Genomic DNA, 20,855 nt, shown 5'->3' with positions numbered 1-20,855 from the left:
ATAGACAACATGGTCAGTTTAGAACATTGGTCTTGTGGTTTGATGGCCCGGCTGGGATAGGGGGAGAGGGGAACCGGCTGTGCAAGCAGCAGGCCAATGCGCACACGCATGCACATAGCTCAACTGCAAGGTGCTCGTGAGAGTTGTGTGCATGCGTGTGTGCACCGGCCCACTACTCATGCGAGTCAAGTTACATGTGTGCCTACTAACTCACCACTTGCACAGCCCAGTTGCAAATATGCCACAGCCTGGTAGTGGGCCGCGGCCCAGAGATTGGTTTAGAATACTGGTTTAGAATACTGCCAACTATTGGTTTAGAATACTGCCAACTAAAAGAAACAAGTGATGTGTAACACTTGCTGTGGCCAATTCAAAAATCTACTTTGGGGGGGGGGCTTTTATGTTTTCTCATTTAATACTTGAGGAATATCTCTGATGTAACCATAATTATGAAAGCATTTCTTACCTCTTGAGCAGACAGGAAGTGAATGTGCAGCAGCTTCCTTTCACTGTCAACCAATGGTAAAAAAGTAATAGTAACATCATCATCAGTGTTCAAGTTAGCACCAGCACCTCGATTGCCATAGCCATCATTCTCCATGGCAACCAAAGCAGAGAAATGGCCCCTTGTGTAGCCCAGAGCAATAGGGCTCTTCCAACAAAAACTCTGTTCCCATAACAAAGGCAAATATACACCTATGAAAAAAGGAAGGTGCCAAAGATAAATAAGATGAACTTGATGTATTGTTTTTGATGAAGATTTCTAAAGCATGACAATGAACATAAGCCTTTAATATACTTTTCAGTAGCAAGTTGAGTCTCTATTAATTAATGGATATAAAAAGTTGCAAATATATTCTAATAATTGAATCTACAAGTAGTCTTTCTTTTACAACCAGCTGTTTAACAGCCATTTGACACACCTCCCCAGAACTAGTTCTGATCCATTTTCAGAGTTACAAAGCCCATACACATCCATATTGTCACATAATCACATTTTGGACACTTGGCAACTGATCCACCTTAATGGCCATTTGCAGCATCCTGCAGTCAGATGACCATGACTTTTTTGCCACTTTACAGGGTTAACCAAAATGGATTTGCTTAAAAACCATAATAAAAATCGATTATAACTTTGAATCCAGTCACATGAGGCTTCAACTTAGGACCCTAATTCTGGGATGAATTTCAGCCATAAGCCAAGAACTACCTGAACTATAAATACTATCATGTAACCCCCAAAATATTTAGAGTTAGCTCTAAAGGAATTCCCACAGCAACTGAAATAATTCCAACTGAAGTCATACCCTTTTAAAGTATTAACATGTTGCTCAGAATACATCCAAGAGTAGAGACAGTAGCAACATACCAATGTATTTTATATATAAAAAAAACAACAACCCAACAACAACCCCAATTCTATTGTTTTAACTGCAGCTTCTATAGCAGTCCTGTTATGTGTCTTCACTTTCCCAGAAATCTAAGAAGATACTTGAGCTTGTCCTGGGACCTTTCATGTCTTTTCAATTTAAATTTCATAAAGTGAAAGAGGATCCTAAAGAACTGCCATATTAACATAAAGTGATGTTCATCAGACCCACATATTTTTTTTTGGTAAATCAGATGCCAACGATTAGCTCACAAGATGATTATGAGAGCACAAGCTTCTGCTACTGTCTCATATATCAATCTCTGATTTTGGAAGTAGCATGTAATTATCAAGATTAGCAACCGACTGTTTTATCCTCCTAAATTTATCTAAGCCCCATTGTTGTCCCTTCCTTGCTCTTACTAGTTTATTAGTGAATGGCATAATGTACTGCAGGAAACAAGATGTTAAAGAAGTTAACAATAACTTAGGTTCTGCTACCAGCAAATGGTATAATTCTCAGGCAATGGTTGTAATGTATGATGACACAAATGAAGACTTTGTATCATCTCAAATTTAGTAATTTATGTGAAATTGTGATAGAAAGATAAGTGCAAATGAAATTAGATGTGGCCAAGAATTCACAGACTATTTTCAATATTCAGCAGACATACAATACTTTTATTATTTAGTAGGCTTTAATTTTAAGATGCAGATAACCACAGGCAATTAATTTACGCAAGACCTATTTCAATTCTTGATTTCAGTTCATTCTCTTTAACTCAGCTCAGAAAAACTCCTACACTCCACTCCTTTTTGTAAATAGATGGTTTCTGGCTGGTTATATTCATTTTGTAGTGAATTTTGTGCGAATACCAGGACATCTAGCTAGTTCTTTTTTAATGTCCACTCATTCAGTGACCATTCAAAGTTACAACAGCACTGAAAGAGAGGTACTTTTGATGAGTCATTGCAGTTGCAGCCACTGTAGTGTCCCTGTGGTCATGTGATCACAATTTGGGCCCTCGGCAACAGTGAGCATCCTGCAGTCAGTCACATAATCACCATTTCCACTCTTCATCTCTGGCTTCTAACAAAGTCAGTGGGGAAGCTGGAGAGAGGTTGCAAATGGCAATCACATGACTGTGAAACACTGCAACCAGGTGGGATTTGCCTAACAAGAGCAACTAAAAGGGTCAGAACTGCCACTATGGTTACGTGATGCTCTGCCTTATGAACACATTGCTTAGTGATGGAATTCCCAATCCCGATTATTGTCGATAAGCGAAGATTACTCGCACTTTCAACATTCTAAATGTGTGTAATAACTTAGAAAGAACAATTGTCTCATCTTTAAGACTATTCTATTGAACTTCACAGTGAAGCTTTTCACAAATTAATGAATCCATAATTTGTAATTCTTACTTTAAAAGTTCTAATTATTAAAGATCTAAAATTCCTACTAAACTGAAAGTAGTTCTTACATTGCGCTTTTCCTATAAAAAGAGTTTAAGATGTTATAAATCTTAAAACTAAACAAGATAGAAAACTTTCTTTACACTGTTTTCAGGTTACTACAGAAAGAAGAAGAATGTGTGAAACTTCCCTTAGGGACTTGTATTTTATGTCACAAATTGCTTTAGGCTACCAATCACAATAATAACAAAAGACAATTTATAGATGGTTGTATTCTAAAGATAAATTATAATACTATAATGAGATTTCTGATATTAAATATTATGCTTTCTACATTTCATTATGACAAGCATATACCAAATTGAACTCTTGAACTCAGAAGTTACTTATATTTCTATTAACTTCAAAATACTCAAAGTATTTCTAAATGCTTCTATTGCACTGAATCACAATCAGTGTAACCTTCCAATGTATTTTAATAGCAATTTTATTAAAAATTACAATTACAGCAATAAAAACTAATACAAACTAAAAAATGAAAAAAGTAAAAAAAAGAATTAGGAAAAAGAAACAAAATTCAAGAAAATTATTAAAAACAGTAGAACTTTAAACATAATAGTAATTAAATTTACTACTTTGAATTTCTTTAAATTACAGATTTTCCCAGTATCTTTTCAACGTTTTAAATTAAAATCTTGTTTCTATTATAAATCATACTTACCTTGAAAACGAGTATATCCTAAAGTTTCTCCCCGGAAACTCTTATAATATTTAACTCCATAAACTATAATTGGTCTTCTAAGAATATGTGCAAGTACAAAAATGTGTGTCTGTTCCAAACTTGCGCCAGGCTGTTTCAAAAACAAATTGTTTTTATGTGGTGACACAAAGCAATAACATTAATTTTTGATTTTAGTACAGTACAATAAGACCACCATTTAAATGAACTCAACAGATCAAAATAGAGACCAGACTTATCTCTGAAATAACAACGTCTGTTAAATTATAGGTAAGCTCTTTGAAAATGGGAAGGGAACTGGTGAGAAGATTTGTGGCAGCAGCGGACCAATGGGATCTGCCCCATTGAGACACCGGGGGCACTGAGAAGATGTGCAGTGGGATACAGCAGTTTAGACAGGGATTTCTGGAAATCAACAGTGTTTCCTGCTCCCTTGCAGCCAGAGTCCTATTCCTCCTGGTTATATCCATAAAAAGTGAAGGGAGCAGTGGACACGATTAAGGCTATAACACTGAATCTTGCCGTCTTTAATCAACCAGCAGGTCCTATGCATATTTTTACACATGTGCAAAATGGTAGATAGGCATTTTACACATGTGCAAAATATATTTCAGATTTAACAGTAATTTCGTCTAATAGTCATCCTTCCTATGAATGGCCTGTTGAGGTTTTACCGTAACTGAAAAGTTCTTAGAAATCAACTTTTTAAATGCTGATTATCAAAACATTTTAATTGTATTCTTAAAGTGTAAATATAATCTGGGAAATCACCATTTAATGAGGCATACATTACATGAGAAAAACCAAGATCAGAAAAGCCATTAGTTTGTCTTAGTAATGCTATCCAGTTTTAATTATAGTTGCAAAAGAAAAGGGGATAAGAGAACGTATACAAAAGGATATCAGGGTTTTTTTTCTTATGTTAATAGACTACATGCAAAATTACTGCATATTACCTAATATAGTGACTAGAGAAGCAATTTTAATGTTATGGTGAAATTTGACTTAGCACACTTTAAAACCTTAAAAAGTATTACTGACAGATATTACAGTGAAGCAATGTGAATTCTTATCATCATTTATTCATGTTACATTTTGTAGGCTTACTCTCAGTGTACAAAATTATATTTAATTACAGTTAAGCATATGGTGCTCACTATTAACTTCTGAGTTGTGCACATTATTCATTAAAAAATTTTTTGTTATCAGTCTAAACATTCCAGCTTTGGGAGAATATATTCTAGTCATAGTAATAATTGTTACAACATCATTAGTGCCTTGATTGTAAATATTACAAAGTGCCCTGCTTCATCCAACTCATCAGTGACAAATCAAATGACCCAATACCTGTGGGATTCCATCTGTCTATACATATAAGTAGTCCTTGATCTACAATCATATGTTCAGTGACTATTCAAAGTTATGACAATGCTAAATGAATGGTTATAACCCAGTGTTTCTCAACCTCAGCAATTTTAAGATGTGTGGACTTCAACTCCCAGAATTCTCCAGCCAGCATGCTGGCTGAGGAATTCTGGGACTTGAAGTCCACAAATCGTAAAGTTGTTGAGGTTGAGAAACACTGTTTATAACCTGTCCTTGGAGTTCCAGCCACCCCAGAGTTCTGAAGTTACATGATTGCAACTAGGGCGATGGCAACCGACTTGCACTTACGACCAGTTGCAGCCCTATGATCATTTGCAACTTTCACTCTTGGCTTCCCCAAAAAGGCTAATGAGGAAGGAGCCAGGAAAGATCACAAGTCACTGGGGTAAGTCTCCTAGGGTGATGGAATGTGCCTACAAAGGGGAAGCTGGTGTGATGGACTACAGTGAAGTAGCAGTTTCCCAAGAAGGAAGGAGCACATTCTGGGGTGTGTGTGTGTGAGACAACACAGCCCAGGGGTAGATCAGAAAAAGAGGAAGAGATTTAGGATAGTCGCTCCTTAGAATCTCCCAGGATATATCCCTTAGACTAGAGTTAGAGAAGAATAGATGTAGTTTGGCAACATTCTAACTATACGGTATAAGCAACTGAGCTTTGGCGGATTGTTCTATATGTAACTCTTGGGCTAGGCCTGTCATCCATCTTGCCACACATACTGATACAAGCCTCAATGTAACTCTCATTCTCCCTTTAAAGAGAAGATGATTTGTCTTTTGGTTTCTGAAAACTAAGGAGACTAGGGAACTTCAGTTTCAACCGACAATAAGCATATTTATGTATGAAACAACCAAATAAAGTACATTCATCTGAACAGAAGTTAGAAAGCACTTATATAATCACCATTCACAATACTAATAGAGATGCAACACTCTCCAGCTTTTTAAACCAGCTTGGAATACTGCTCTCAAACCTTAGTAAACAAGCAACAAGAACTGTGTTGTTTAACCAGTGTCCTAAGCACAGAAAAACAAGCAGGATGTCAGCTGAAATGATTACGGTAACGATGTTGACATTATTATAAAATAATTACACATTACAATTTACATTATGCAATTTAGATCCATAGAACCAGAGCAGAAACTCAAAATGCTGGGCGAGTACAGGAAGTATGCATGCCTTTTAGACAACCAAGAATGTTACATATACACACAGAAAGCTACAATCATATTGATCTGAAAGAATGCAATGCTCTTTCCCCCAAAATATTGGGGGGGGAGGAAAAATACAATAGCAGAAGCATGTTGTTGAAAGCAGATGAATAGGCAGGAGATATAAATAAATAAAGCATGAAATGGAGGCAGCAGATGGAGGAATTTTTCAGGGGGACATATTGACAAGCATACTAGTCCTGCCTTCCCTGACGCCCTCCACATGCAGTGAGTGAGGGTATCTGCAATGGAGAGCCTCCTCTACCCATGGAGATTCTCTACATGAAGATTCAGAAAAATCTTTAAATCTTCAGAGTCTCCAGGGACAGAAGTCTCTCCACTGCAGACCCTTATCCTCTACACATGGAAGGGAATGGAAGGGAATGAGAAGAGAATGAGGTAGCATGCTGATTGAACAGGACTAGAAATTTTAAAAATACTCACCTGGGAATAAGAGCCAATGAACTAAATGGGATTTTCTACAGAGTAAGCATGCATAGATTTCCATGTGCTTGCAGCCCAGCACAAAGACCTCTATCAACCTGTTTCCTTGTTGCAAACAGAAGGGAAAAAAAACACAACTCAATACCCCAAGGATCTCTTCTCCAGTTTGTATCTTAATTACATGGAGTAAGCTGGGCTAAATAGACCCATTTCCAGCATAGTAACAGACTATGCACGTTTACCTGGAGGTAAGAGCAAGTAAACATAATGGGACTTGCTACAAAGTATGTGTGCCCAAACTGAGCTAATGTTTTTGCATTCTTACTGAATGGGTATGACCATGGGGTGAATTATCACCAGTACCCTGATGATACCCAACTATGTATCTCTGCACCTGGTGAATTAAGTGATGTGAGGCTTTTAATGTCTTATCCTGGCATCTGGAGGCTGTGAGGGTTTGGATAGGGAACAACAGGCTTCAGCTGAACCTTGGCAAGATTGAGTGGCTTGGGTTTTGGAGCCCACCAGTTTTACAACTATGCTAATACACAAACTTGGGAGGAGGGTCCTGGATTCACAATTCCTGCTCAAAGAGCAGGTAGAAGTGATGGCTAGGAGGGCCTTTGCACAGCTTCATGTTGTGTGCCCATTCCTAATTCAGGGTCTCTGCTCACAATCATGCCCTAGTCACCTCCCAAATGGATTACTACAGTGAGATCAGCATGAGGCTGTGAGATGGATGGCCATGTAAATTTGATAAAACAAATTTATCAAACACATAAAGCACACAATAGGACTTGCTACAACATCCTGAGCCATTCTGAGCCAATATTTTTTGCAATCTCTCTTTCTGATGTGAATGTGGATTACAACATGCGTTACATTTTACAACATGCATGTAAGAGAAATTAATCTGAAAAAGAATAATTCCTATGTAGTGTGTATATATGTAAATAGGACATCAACTAATTCACAACTGAGTGCCTTATAATCCATTTAATATTATTTTTCTCTCTCTTATTGGTGCATGTAGCCTCCGGGTCAGTATGAACTCACCAGGGTATCTCATACACATATTTGTTTGGGCAGGGGAGGTGGGGAGGAACCTCCAGGCTGATTTAGTGGAAATTGGCAACAATGGCCGACAAGAAAAATGGGAAGTATACTGATTTTTTTTCTAATGTTTAGTCTGACTTTTATATAATCCTGTTTTCCTTCGGAGATATCTTCAGGTAGGCATAACTATAATATTATCCAAAGAAAAATCTATGAAGCTTAAAATATTTAATTATGCAGGCTTTCCTAAAGATTACATAGGTTATTATAAATGCTCAAAGTTAGCACAGTTCCCAAATTCATCTATAATTAGATTTGCAGGTGTATTCAGAAGAAATTCCCATTCAGTTCAGTGAGATAGTCTACATATAGCTTAAAGAAGCTGTGACTATTCAAATTAGTATAATTAAGCCCAATTCTGTATACATAATTTCAATTTTATGTAAAATGTAAAAAATTCCATTGATGATTTTGGCTGGATAGTGCTTATAACATCTGACGCACTCACAAATACAAGTATCAAATTAAAATACCTATAACAATGTCAGAGGCCTACTAAATGAAAGAGTTTTGAGTCAGGTAATCTAAAATATGCATTACAAAACAGAAATCTACAGAACTTGTTAAGAAAAATGAAAATACATTTCTCACCAAGGTTGTCTTTCCCATGTTCCACTTTTACTTAGTGACATTCTTACCTGACTAGCAAGAGAAAGTATAAATGCCCAGTCTTCCTGCCACTGTTCTTCTCTCAGTGAAAAATGTAAACCAAAGCTTTGAGAATACCATGACTCCCATTCTTTCCATCGGGTATAGAACCTATAAAAAGTACATGCGTAACAGTTTATTTCATCATGTGTGTGTGTGAGAGAGAGAGGGAGGGGGAGGGGGAGGGGGAGGGAGAGGGAGAGGGAGAGGGAGAGGGAGAGGGAGAGGGAGAGAGAGAGAGAGAGAGAGAGAGAGAGAGAGAGAGAGAGAGAGAGAGAGAGAGAGAGAGAGAGAGAGAGAGAGAGAGAGAGAGAGACCCCTATGCAAAGACTTGGATTCATTCGGGATTGTGTGAATCATCCTTTCCCACCTGAATCTGAATTATCAATTGATCATTTCATCGCTAATAGACTAGGTAACCTTCCAAAAATAATTGTTGTATGTATGTGATCTAATGTCTAAAACTGCAAACACTTAAGTTTTTTAATTATTTTCTTCTTCCATCAAGTATTGCTTACTACTTTATGGCACATGCTCATACAACAGCTATAAATTTTACAAATAACATTTTAACATGAATAGTGAGATGGATGGATGGATGGATAGGAGAGAGAGTTACTGTACATAATTGATTAGTCTTAACACCATATCAAAATATAAAACAAAAATAAAATACAGAATCTAATTTCAGGGTAAGATAGATAAAAGAAAATACAGTAATAAAATACAAATGTGGAAAATATGAATCAACAGATAAATACATAACCTTTACAGCTTATCCCAATATGTTTGATGTAACAGGCTCAAATGCCTTAACTATAAACTAAGCAGTTCTGTTCACAATATGTAGATTAGAACCCAGAAGGAAATAGGACAATCTGTCATTCAGACGCCAATGGACTGTTTTTTTCAAATAGGGATGCTAAGTATTCAACTCTAAAAAGGGCATATAACTGACAATCAAACAAAACATGAGCAATGTCTTACATTGCTGGGGGACTGCATATACTGGTGATAATACTGATTCTGATTCCACACCTATTTCGCAGTGAGCCAGGATAATCTTTCCAACTCATGGTGTCTTCAGGACAACCCCTAGGGTTAGCCTACATGGCCAATGCTAAAAGTTCTCTCAGTGAAATCCACACGTCTGTAGATAAGGTCAAAGGTACAGAAGGCTGTGCTAGTACAAACTTCCCCAATCACAGCAAAAACATAGACGTGACAAGATGTTTAAATAATTATTTCAGATAAACCCCATTGGACCTCAGTTGACTAATTAAATGTCACTTTATATAATATATAGACAAAACTTACTGTTTGTATAAATTACAAGGTTTTCTGACACGAAAGGTTCAATATTTTACGACAGAGTAAGATTGGGAAAGTATGTTGTTATTGCTGTAAAGGACTAGCAAATCTATCCCTCCCAAATCTAAAAGCTTTGGACTTTTGTTTGAAAAAAGTGGAATAAACCATAATTGTAAAATAAAGTTATTTGATTGTATAGCAAAACCATTTCTGCTTACCAATGAGAACAATCATGTAAACTGTCATGAAGAGCTTTACGTAGCACCGAATCCTTATCATAAATGCCCCAGGTAGCTTGTAAAACTGAATCAAGCAGGCAATCTCCTGCAGTCCGATTCCAAAGTGCATAAAGTCTACTGTCCAAACGTGTACCCAATTCCAGTGACCAGTTTATAATGGGAGATTCTTCTTCTAGTTCTAAAAAATAGAAATAATACCCAATCAGCCATCTTAAATCCAATGATCAAGACGCAAAACCATTTAGCACCTTTTATTATTTTTAGATAAACCAGACGAATTGCTTGATTTCTTTTTTCATTCTAGTAACACCTGACAGAACTTTCAGCAATCTAACATCACCTCCATACCAAAATGTCTAAATTTCAGTACTTCAGGTTAAGGCTTTTAAGTAAAACTCTCTTAGCTTCAAGGCAATAGTGGGGAGCTTAGCATCTCCAAATTGCCAGAACTGAAGTCCAGCAAGAAAATGTTTCTTGCCTGTTTCTTCTTTGCTGTTGTGATAGTAGCAGGCCTGAGTCCCAGGCGTGCTCAGGAAAAAAGGAAGAAAGTGGTCAGATTTGAGTGTTTCGAGGTCTCTGATTCTGCCTTGTGATGCAGCCCCCCCTTTCCTCATTTCCAGACGATTTGTTATAGCAGCTTCTTTCATTTTTCCCTTCTTTCTTTCCCTCTGCTCTTCAGCCATGGTTATTGGGTCCCCATCCTTATAACCAGGTTTTTGAAGGCATGGAGGCAAAGAATTTGAGGTCCCTTGCCTCTCCTGTCTTCTCTATCTGTAAAACCCTTAGCCCAAGCATTAAACCTATTTATTTTTCCCACTCTTTTCTGTTTTGGTTTTGTTTGCCAACTTGTTTGATTTAAAGTCGTTGAAAATTCAGAAATTTTGGGCTGACCTAATAAAAATATTCCTGAATTTTACATTCTTTTTCTTAGGGTCAATTCATTTACTATCACTTAATGTATTAGTTAACAGGCTCCATATTATATGGTTTTAAGGATATTTGATTAAAACATTATCCTAAATAAATAAACAATTGAAACTCCAATACAATATTAACCTACCTTAAAATTCTTCTATTCTAAGGTTACTTCAAAGAGCAGCAATTGTGGGGAAAAAACAATTGCCAACTAAATGAATGATTCTCACTTGCTCATTATTTTGCACTACTGTGTATATTATTGTAACTGCTTTACTTGCCCTGAAATTTGCCAACCTATCTCTTGATTCCAATATCTAGCTGCTACTCCAGGGAATGAAAACAGTAAAAAACAAAATTGAAAGCCTATCCAAAAGCCATCTTACTTAGTTTTTGTTAAGCAGTTTTGTTGGAAAGATATTAGAATGGTCTTCATAATTTTAAAAGAGGACAATTATAGTTTTACTTATAACTATTCTCAGTATCTATAGCTAACTAACTAATCAGTTAGTTCTCTTTTAGATAGCAAGAAAAACAAACATACCTATCTTTTACATTAAACCTATACATCATTAAAATCATTTTTTTATTAATTACCAAAGTACAACTATGATGTACAGTTTGACAACTGTAAAGGTCTGAGCCAATCCCAGCACTGTATAAAAAGAAACTGTCTCCAAATTAGTCAAGTTTCTATGTTTTTGTCAATAAAATACAAATAAATCCTAATATGTATAACCAACCATTTTTTCTACTTCAATTCTACTTGTCCCTTTCAGAAAACTATGACATTTTGGGGAAATTTACTGAATTATACTGCCACCTATACCCTTTTGATAATACATCAAAGAAAAGAACATCAATTTATTACCGTCAGTACATATGCAATTTGTATATTTATATTTAATTTTTCCCTACTGTTCTTTAATAGTTCTATTCTTCCTTTAATTAAGATTCCATAAATCTCAGGTAAAAACTTTTCCAAAGTAAATTCTAAAGCACAGTTAATAATATCATACTGTGTAAACTATATATTATATCACATATTTACCTTTTTGAACATCCCTATCAAGTACTTCATCGAAAAGCTTCTCTTGAACTGTTGGCGGCAAATCTTCAATATCTATAAAGGAAGACATTTGATTATTACACATCTGACCATAACAATTCACTTAAATGTACAACTTTCTCTACTTTAAAACCTGTTTCACACAATATGATGAACACTCTTCAGAACCAGCTCTTCAGAACATAATCATTTTTTTCATGCAGTTCTTTTTCTTTCATATCTAAACTCATCAAGTGATACTTGAGGTATCAATGCAATAGTTCTCAACACATATATAAATTTTTATTGTGAACTAACACCAAATAATACAACTATTTTCTGCTGGCCCTACTTACATTTTAAAATGTAACTTGAAAAAGACTGTTGTTTTTTTACTGCTATAAAAAGATAGTACCTTGATTATTCCTTTTGGAATGCCAGTTCCAAAACCTAAAAAAAATACTTCTCCATAGACTTAAAATATTTCTTGCTAAATCTACTCAGGCTATATATTTACTGAATAACATAGTGTACTACGGAATTTGACAATGCAGGATTCTTGTATGAATCTATATACAAATGTTATTGGTTAAAAGTGAAAAATATACGTCCTTAAAATGTAAGCTGCAATTATAATAGTTATGCATTATAAAATAACTCAAAACTTTTCCATTTGTCCTACCTGAATTCATGTTACACATTAAATAGTAAACATATTTATGCATTTCAATTATATGTTAGACAACCAATATATACAGCAGGAGTTTGATGAGAGTAAACTAATTAAAAAGTATTTTTTAGTTTATATGATTCCCATGAAATAGTAACATATTTGTGCAGCAAACATAATAAATAACACAATCCTGTTAATTAGAGCTTCTAGATAAAATGAGTTTAGGAAAGTAGGCTTGAAAATTCTATTAAGACACTCAGTAGAAAAGGCTTCTTATTAATTCAAATAACATTATTCTTGCTCTCTTTCCTGGCCCACCCGATGCACCAAAAATAATTATTTTCACTTAGTAGTGTAGCCAAATTGTTTTGCATTATATACTCCAATGAATCAGAACAAATTAAGTATAATTGTAAAATTGAAGAGGTATTCTGCTTTCAAAGCCTCTTCCAAAAACTCTTTTGCAACAAAAATATATGATAACTCAAATATAATGAGTTTATATTGATGAAATTACTTTTTACAAATAATCTGAAAACACGAAAATAAAATGCTTGCTATAGTCATAGTACAGGTTACAAATAGAATGCCTATTTAAGCTCTGTTGAACTGGAAAAAAAATTAAGCTCCTGAGAATGGGCTTGCCATGGAGTACCTAAAGAAAAGCTCCAAATGAAAATCATTCTCCTCGTGTCAATCTACATGGAATAACAGACAAGAATATTGGAACTCCAATGAAGAGCAGGATTAAGAAACAACTGATAGAAGAGGATGCATGAGGGAGGGGGCATGTTTCCAAATAATTGTACAGATATATTTTATATGTTATACCTTGAGTTGTCAGTGCATTATATGTACTTCCTAGTCAATGGGATACAAACAAAAAAAAATGCTAGCTTGCAAAATAATAATTAGATTAGAAAGCATGACATACTGTGGATTTATTTGTTGATTTAAATTATTTATATGATCTTCCATCTTCACCATAGTGACTCTGGGTAATATACAAGCACTAAAGCAAAACTCCAGCCAATGACCATGATGCTCAAAGTAAAACAATACATTTTAATTGTGAAAAGCTAAATCAGCAGCAGAGCTCACCTAACTTCCTGGCCCAAATGCCTGGGGAAACGGCCAGTTCTTCAGAATCTTATGAAGGACTAACATGGTTGGGACCATTCAGATGTCTATGGCAGGGGTCCCCAACCCCCGGTCTGTGGACCAGTACCAGGCCGTGGCATGCCAGCAACCGGTCCACACAAACAAGCAAAGCCCCTTCCGTGGGATGCAGGCAGCACACAAAACCACACCCCCTCCAGTCCGCGGAAAAACCTCTCTCCACATAATCGGTCCCTGGTCTAGGGATTGCTGTTCCATAGAACAAGAACTGCCACAGAAAAGGTACAACTCTCAACTCCAAAAGATGACATTGTTTAATAGAGGGGACCTAAAGCACACCCTCTCTGCTAGATCTAGTGAGCCAAGTTGAAACAATGGAAGAGAGGCAGACATATAGATAATCTGGGATGGTTAGGATGGTGGTTAAACCTCTTTGAGAGGTTTTTTAAAATCCTTTTGTTATTTTTGTTTTATGAGATTGATCTTTCAGATGGTTATATTCCCCTTTCTTGGATATATAGTTTTCTTTTTAATTCTTTAATTGTAAGCTATCCAGAGACATTATGGAGTCGGTCTGCCTAAAAATTTAAATGTTTTTGGGCTCTGGTTACTTTTGCAGAAAACTGACCAAATAAATCCACACTGACTGATAATGCTACATGGAAATACAGGTAACACTGGCTGGGAACTTTTTTTCCCCTCAGCCATGTCAAGGAAAATCTGGGCAAAACTAAGACTAATGAGGATGTAGATGTAAGACTAAGCCCTGCTTTCCATCTAAAAAAGATCAAGTTAACCTTTTTCTGATAGGTCCACCTTCAGTGACTGAGAATTGACTGGAATTATGCCCCTACCATAAGCAATGAATGCTGCAAGTAACATGATTATGAGTAGAACTGATAGCCTAATCTATTATTTTTTTGTCTTATTAAACACTGTTGTGTGACTCCTAGGTTGACAAAGCTATGGTGGGTACCTTTATATTCATAGGACCATTTATTGATGTGAAGGACTTGGGGAGGGGAGAGGAGGACCCTGCATGTAAAAACAGGTGATCCTTATTTAACAAACTTCCATTCATGTTTCAGTTACAACCAGTCCCTGAAATTCTGGCTATCACACCACTCCAGAAGTCATACAATGTGATTTGCCACCTTCCCTACCACCTTCCCACAAGCAAAATCAATGGGAAAGCCAGCAGGAGGTCAGAAATCATGATCAGAATCCCTGCAGACCTTGCTTAAAAATGACAATTGTAGACTGCCAGAACTGCTGTCGCTAAGCAGTGTGATCACATGACATTGTGCTTTATGACTGCACTGCTTAGTGATGGAAATTCTGGTCCCAATTACTATCGTTAAGCAAGAACCACCTGTATTAATCTTCCAACAAAATTAATGGAATGTCAATGTATGGAAAGAAGATCTGGAAGCTACATGTGACAGAGTGAAAACAAATTACAATATACCCAAAATATGTACAGTTAAACAAATTATAAGTTTAAAAAGGGAGCTTGGTAAGAATGAAGAGAAACTGGTTGTGAATGAGGGGGAAAAGTATACAGAAGAATGATTACTGAATGTGGATGAGAGAGGTATTATATAATATGAATAGACAGAAACTGGTACAGATAGTCCTCAATTTACGAGCATAATTAAGCCCAAAATTTATGTTGCTAAGTGAAACATTTGTTAAGTGAATTTTGCCCCACTTTGCGACTTTTCTTGCCACCTTCATTAAGTGAATCACTGTAGCTGTTAAGTTAGTAATACAATGGGGAATCTGGCTTCCCTATTGACTTTGCTTGTCAGAAGGTTGCAAAAGATGGTCATATAACCCCAGGACACCTCAGCCATCATAACTATGAGTCAGTTGCCAAGCATCTGAATTTTGATCACGTGACCATGGGAATGCTACAACAGTTGTAAGTGTGAAGAACGATCATAAGTCACTTTTTTCAGTGCCATTGTAACTTTGAAAGGTCACTAAACGAAGAGTTGTAAATTGAGAGCTACCTGTAGTTGAAAGAATATAGTCAAAGAGAACACACAAATAGTTAAAATTTAAACAGTAATAAATCACACAGATATGCTTCCATCATCCCGCTCTGAATAGGCTTTGGACAGCCCTTCAAAGACTGGATAATATTGAATACCAAACTGAAGCTATCGTCCTATCCAGGAACAGAAAAGTCCTGATAGCAAAAGGAACATGGCTATTTATACATTTTAACCTTCCCAAGGTTTTGAAAGATGTTTTTTAAAAAAAGTTAGGCACAAGCTACTCCAATCCGTTCTATTATAGGAAGGAATTCCCATTAATGGAAGGAACCTGCCAACCTGTCCAAGGTGTCTTTCCTGCAATTTTTACATGCTACTGTTTGGTGACATCTTCCAGAAAAGATAGTAATATATTACACACATTTTGTTCTTTTAGACTCCCATTGTGGTAATGTCAACACAATAGCTATGTTTTGTGTAGCTAGAGTGAAAATGCAGCAACAAATGGTGCAAATGTGATAAATCTAGCACTTGGGACTTAGACTATTAATTCTATTTTATTAATTTGAGATTTTTGATTAATTTGCTTTGTTTCAAGATAGGAATAATAAATCTATCTTTGTAGCAGTCAGCTTCTGCTCAAAGCTTACAACCTAAAAACCACAGCAATTGTTTAAAAAAATAATAAAGGGGGATGTAAATAAATAAATAAATAAATAAATAAGTGGTGACAAAAGAGGAGAATACACATATAAGTCGTGTGTACTTACAGTTACAATTATTAATCACTGGGCAGATTAAACTCTAGTTCCCTTCAGGATGTTATTTGCATATCCAAACTACATCTACTTCATTATATAAATCATATGATACATCAATAATTTCCTATTCCACTATCTCATCAATTTCAGTCACAATTGAAATTTCTTTCAAAGAAAATCTGTACCTGCACTGATTACACAATCACAAAAATCCTTTGTCAAGCAGCAGTAGTCCTTACAACAGGTAGTTCTTACAATCACAATTGGAACCAGAGCTTCCACCGCGAGTCATTGTGGTAGGACTCTACTTTACAATAATTTTTACAGCAATCATTAAGCAAATCACTGCAATTGTTAAGCAAATGACATATTCATTAACCAAATCCTGTTTCCTCACTGGGCATTTGGTCGCAAATTACAGCGTGTTGCACATGGTTGTAAATGCAAGCCATTTGACAAATGTCCAAATTGCAATCAAATGACTGCAGATTGGTACAATGATCATAAGTGCAATTCAGGTCAAAAGTCACTTTTTCCAAAGTCACTGTAAGTTTGAACCGTTGTTAAATGAACGGTTATAAGTCAAAGACTATCCGTATTCATCAGCCAATAACAAAGTACAGATATTTCAGATATTATCCCAACAAGTATCAGAATTTGAAACAGATTGTAATACTTGCATAATCTATTTACTAATAATTCTAATCAAATATCACCAAAGAAATTTAATTTTTTTCTGAATTCTATTATAAATGGTATTAGTTAACCTTGTTTGGTATCTTCACATGAAAAAAATGGTTAATGAGAGTTCTACCATAACACCCACAAAAAAAAAAAATTAGAAGTTGGCACTTTTATACAGTCTTTAAACCAGTTAAAGTACAAATTAATAGCATCTCGTAATTACCAGCAGGTAACGTAAACGTAACAAGGTCAGTTAGGAAATAGCAAGCAAAATCTCCCTTCCGTTGATGAAGAGATGCAGCAATTTCACGCCGGATTTGTTCAGTAAGCTCTGGGCACACCATAGCAGGAATGCACTTAGCTGCATGCTGGGACACCTGTAAGATGATATTTAATTACTTTATTTGCTTTAAAAGATAAAAGTATTACATATACAAAAATATACATCATGCGATTTCTATTCCTACAGACACTTTTCAGTCAACTCAGAAACAAGAATCAACAAGATACATTATTGAAGTGTTGAGGTAGGAACAATTAAGGGACAATCCCACCTACTCCTCTCCCCCTTCCCTCCCTCCTCATTTTTTAACTATCATTTTATTTCAGTTGTGATTTCCATTTTTATTGTTTTAGAAATATTTATCTTTTAGGATTTTAATGTTTTAGTGCTGTAAGCCTCCCAGAGTTGTTTCAATACAAGATGGACAGCAAATAAATGTAATAAATAAATTTATGTTCAAATTTCCACTCTGGTATAAAGGTTACTAGCTTATCATGGACTAGTTTAACCTTCTGTTAAACATAATGAACAGAATTGGTGGAGATAAACACAGAAAGAATGCAAGCACTTCTGTAATCCAGAGGTTTGACTGCACAAGCCCATAACAGGAAGTTATACCACAAAGTTTGAAAACCTTTGTGATATATAAATTAAAAATTAATTATTAAACATTATTTTACCAAGTCCTAATATCATGAAAACCATTTATTTCATTCATTTGATGGTGATAGTCTCACAAATTAATTTGATTTGAAAGTCATAGTTATGCAAAAATTCGAGAATCACTATTGTGTTCTATGAGATAATAAAATTTTGATGTTTCAATAATGCTTAAACACTACTTTGAGAGACAATGCTGACCAGTAATTAAATAATGGGACTACACTAGAAATAAAATTATCTGTGTCAGCCTTACTTGGCCCAAATAGGTACACAGGTAGTCCTCAATTTATGACTGGTCTCTTAAAGACCATTAAAATTACGATGGACCCAGAAGGGCTATACAAGCACTTTTTGCCATCATAAAATGTCACTTCCATCTCTCCAGTGGTCATGTGACCACATTTTGGGAGCACACCTAATATTAAGGCATCTAAGAAATCTTTTTGTTTCCCAAAGTTCCCAAATGGCACAATACTGAGAGATATGTATTTTCTACAGTGTTATTACATGGTCTGCAGAAATCCTTTGAGAGATTTTTTTCTTTAAAACACAGAAAAGCACAGTCAAAGCACCTCTTTTTAGACCCAGGCTGCTACTTAAAAAGTAACTCTTGGTTGTCTCTGAATTCAGGTACATGCACTTTAATTCATTTTTTGCCTTTCTTCATCCTTTGCAAAGAATTTCCACTTCCCTAGAGTGCATTAAAGTTCCCATTAGCTCCATGTGGAAGAAAATTAGTCACAAAAGATCAGCACTTTTTCCGATTCAGAAATATTACAAATTAAATGAAAAATTGTGCTAATCAAAGAAAATTGTGTTCTTAGTCTAATTTTTTACGGGGCTCACTCTGAATTTTTAACCAATACTGGCACCCAGATTCATTTAGTCCGGTGAATTAACTAATGAGCAGTAATGAAAACTCACCTCTGTAAGCAGAACTGCTAACATATCTTGTCTCTGAAAACGTATTGCAAGGTGAACTAGTGTGTATCCCACGTCAAAAGCAGAAGGCCGATTTAACAAGCGTACTTCATCTGCAGTAAGTTGCCGTGCAATATCTCCTCCTGATGATTTATAAGCTTCAATAGCAGCTAGATCGCCTTCTACTACCCCTGGAGACATGGAAAATGTATCAGAAATTTAATTTTTTATTTTTTAAAATTTCTAATTAGAATTTTATTTTCAGATTCTCGGAATCCTGTTTAGGGGAGTAAATGTAGTTGTAATTAAACGAAAGCTTCACTGATAACAGATAACATGCACACAGTGCTGCAATAAGATTTTTCCCTACATTGTCTCTGAAAGTGTAAGTCATTTGATACCTCTCTAGGAGACAGAATGCAAACTGCCTCTTTGCAATTTGTGTGTGTGTGTGTTTCAATTTCATCTAAACATGATAGTTTAAGAATAAATCCACTTATACATACTACATGACTACTGTGAAAAGAACTTAAACATTATGTATTAAAAATTGTTTCTTAATAACAAATCTGCCTGTACTAACAGTATGTCAACTAAGAAAGTATTTGAAATTGACTTTAGAAGCACTCTGCTGGATTATCCAACCCTCATCATACTTATTTAAATGAGTTAATATGAAATCCTGTATCAACTTGCCTAGGGAGATTTCACAAACGCCTGCATGTAGCTTGAATATGGCTAAATTGACCATGATGTCATATAATGTACTGAATTCTTGTCAATCATAGTATGCAACCTGTTGAGAAGGTTTTTTTTATCCTATTCGTATTCCAAAATAAAACCCACATTGCCCTCCATTTCACCCTCTCAACATTTTGATGGACTTATATTGGAATGAAAGCATTTGATGGGTCCAAGATTACATACTGAATTTAATGATTAAATGGCGATGGAACTTGTCAGAAACAACTAGATCACAATAAGAAAATTGCCACTTTCCTGAATTCTCCTCTGCAAAAATAAAGATTTAGCAACAGACACGACAGCTAAATATCAGGGATTTGGATTACTGAGCATGAGGTTAGACTTAAAAGCTGAAATGTTCCATTCTAACTCAATGATTCCAAAATACAGGTCGCATGTCTTAGTACTACATATTGACTGAAGGTATAAAAATATGCCATTTCAAAATATGAGTTTAGAAAAACAACCATCCTGTATTACAAGAAGCCGACTGATACAAAAGTGATGCGTTACCTGGAAAAAGATATCAACTTGTCATAGCTTTGTCTCACAAAGGATGCATCCATAAAAACAAAATATCAAGAGGGAGGAAAAACTAAGAAAAAATGCTATTTAAGCAGTGACTTATGAATGGAAGATACTTCTTGATTAACTATTTGAGAAGTGCTAAGTTATGAATAAGACAGTAAATGAGTGGATTTTATTACAGATTCATTTTAATATAATCCCCAAGATTCCAAGAGCATAGTAAACTGTTTAAAGAAAGAATAGATTTGATCTTTATTTAGGTTAATTTTTTAAGTCTTGTTCAATTTTTTTTAATGGGAATAGACTTCAAGAAATCAAAAATTCTGGTTCAAGGGAAATGAGATTCTTCTTTTCCTACGGAATAAAATAACTGCTAGAGAGAAGTTCTACTCTTGTATTATAGTAAGCTGAAAGAGAAATAAAAGTAAATTGGACTAAGCGCCAAAATGGACAATAAGAGAGACAATAAGAAATGAGCAAATTCTTTATGAAAAAAAAAATACCTTAATGGGAGCTGAAGATATGAATCCTCATTTCCAGAGCAAAAATATATATTAGAATGTTGAAGAAGCTGACTACCAAAATTCACCTTTTTTTGCAACTGGACAATCATACTTTGCCTTAGTAAGTATTATAAATA

At 35.4% G+C, this 20,855-nt stretch overlaps 1 protein-coding gene across 1 annotated transcript in view; it reads right to left on the bottom strand.

Moving 5' to 3' along the window:
* ZRANB1 (zinc finger RANBP2-type containing 1) overlaps nucleotides 1–20,855 on the bottom strand; it is a 45,533-nt gene that overhangs the window by 3,550 nt on the left and 21,128 nt on the right. The window contains exons 3-9 of the mRNA XM_015820094.1: nucleotides 18,947–19,134; nucleotides 17,300–17,453; nucleotides 11,843–11,914; nucleotides 9,856–10,054; nucleotides 8,317–8,437; nucleotides 3,507–3,636; nucleotides 467–696 (exon numbers count right to left, since the gene is read on the bottom strand). Of these exons, the coding sequence (XP_015675580.1) occupies nucleotides 467–696; nucleotides 3,507–3,636; nucleotides 8,317–8,437; nucleotides 9,856–10,054; nucleotides 11,843–11,914; nucleotides 17,300–17,453; nucleotides 18,947–19,134 (1,094 nt within the window). The remainder of the gene's footprint in view (nucleotides 1–466; nucleotides 697–3,506; nucleotides 3,637–8,316; nucleotides 8,438–9,855; nucleotides 10,055–11,842; nucleotides 11,915–17,299; nucleotides 17,454–18,946; nucleotides 19,135–20,855) is intronic.

This window comes from Protobothrops mucrosquamatus, unplaced genomic scaffold, assembly GCF_001527695.2.
Source record: "Protobothrops mucrosquamatus isolate PMUCROS unplaced genomic scaffold, P.Mucros_1.0 scaffold1062, whole genome shotgun sequence".
Lineage (NCBI taxonomy): Eukaryota > Metazoa > Chordata > Lepidosauria > Squamata > Viperidae > Protobothrops > Protobothrops mucrosquamatus.
The sequence above is the reverse complement of the archived record's forward strand: the minus strand, read 5'-3'. Positions and strand labels throughout refer to the sequence as shown.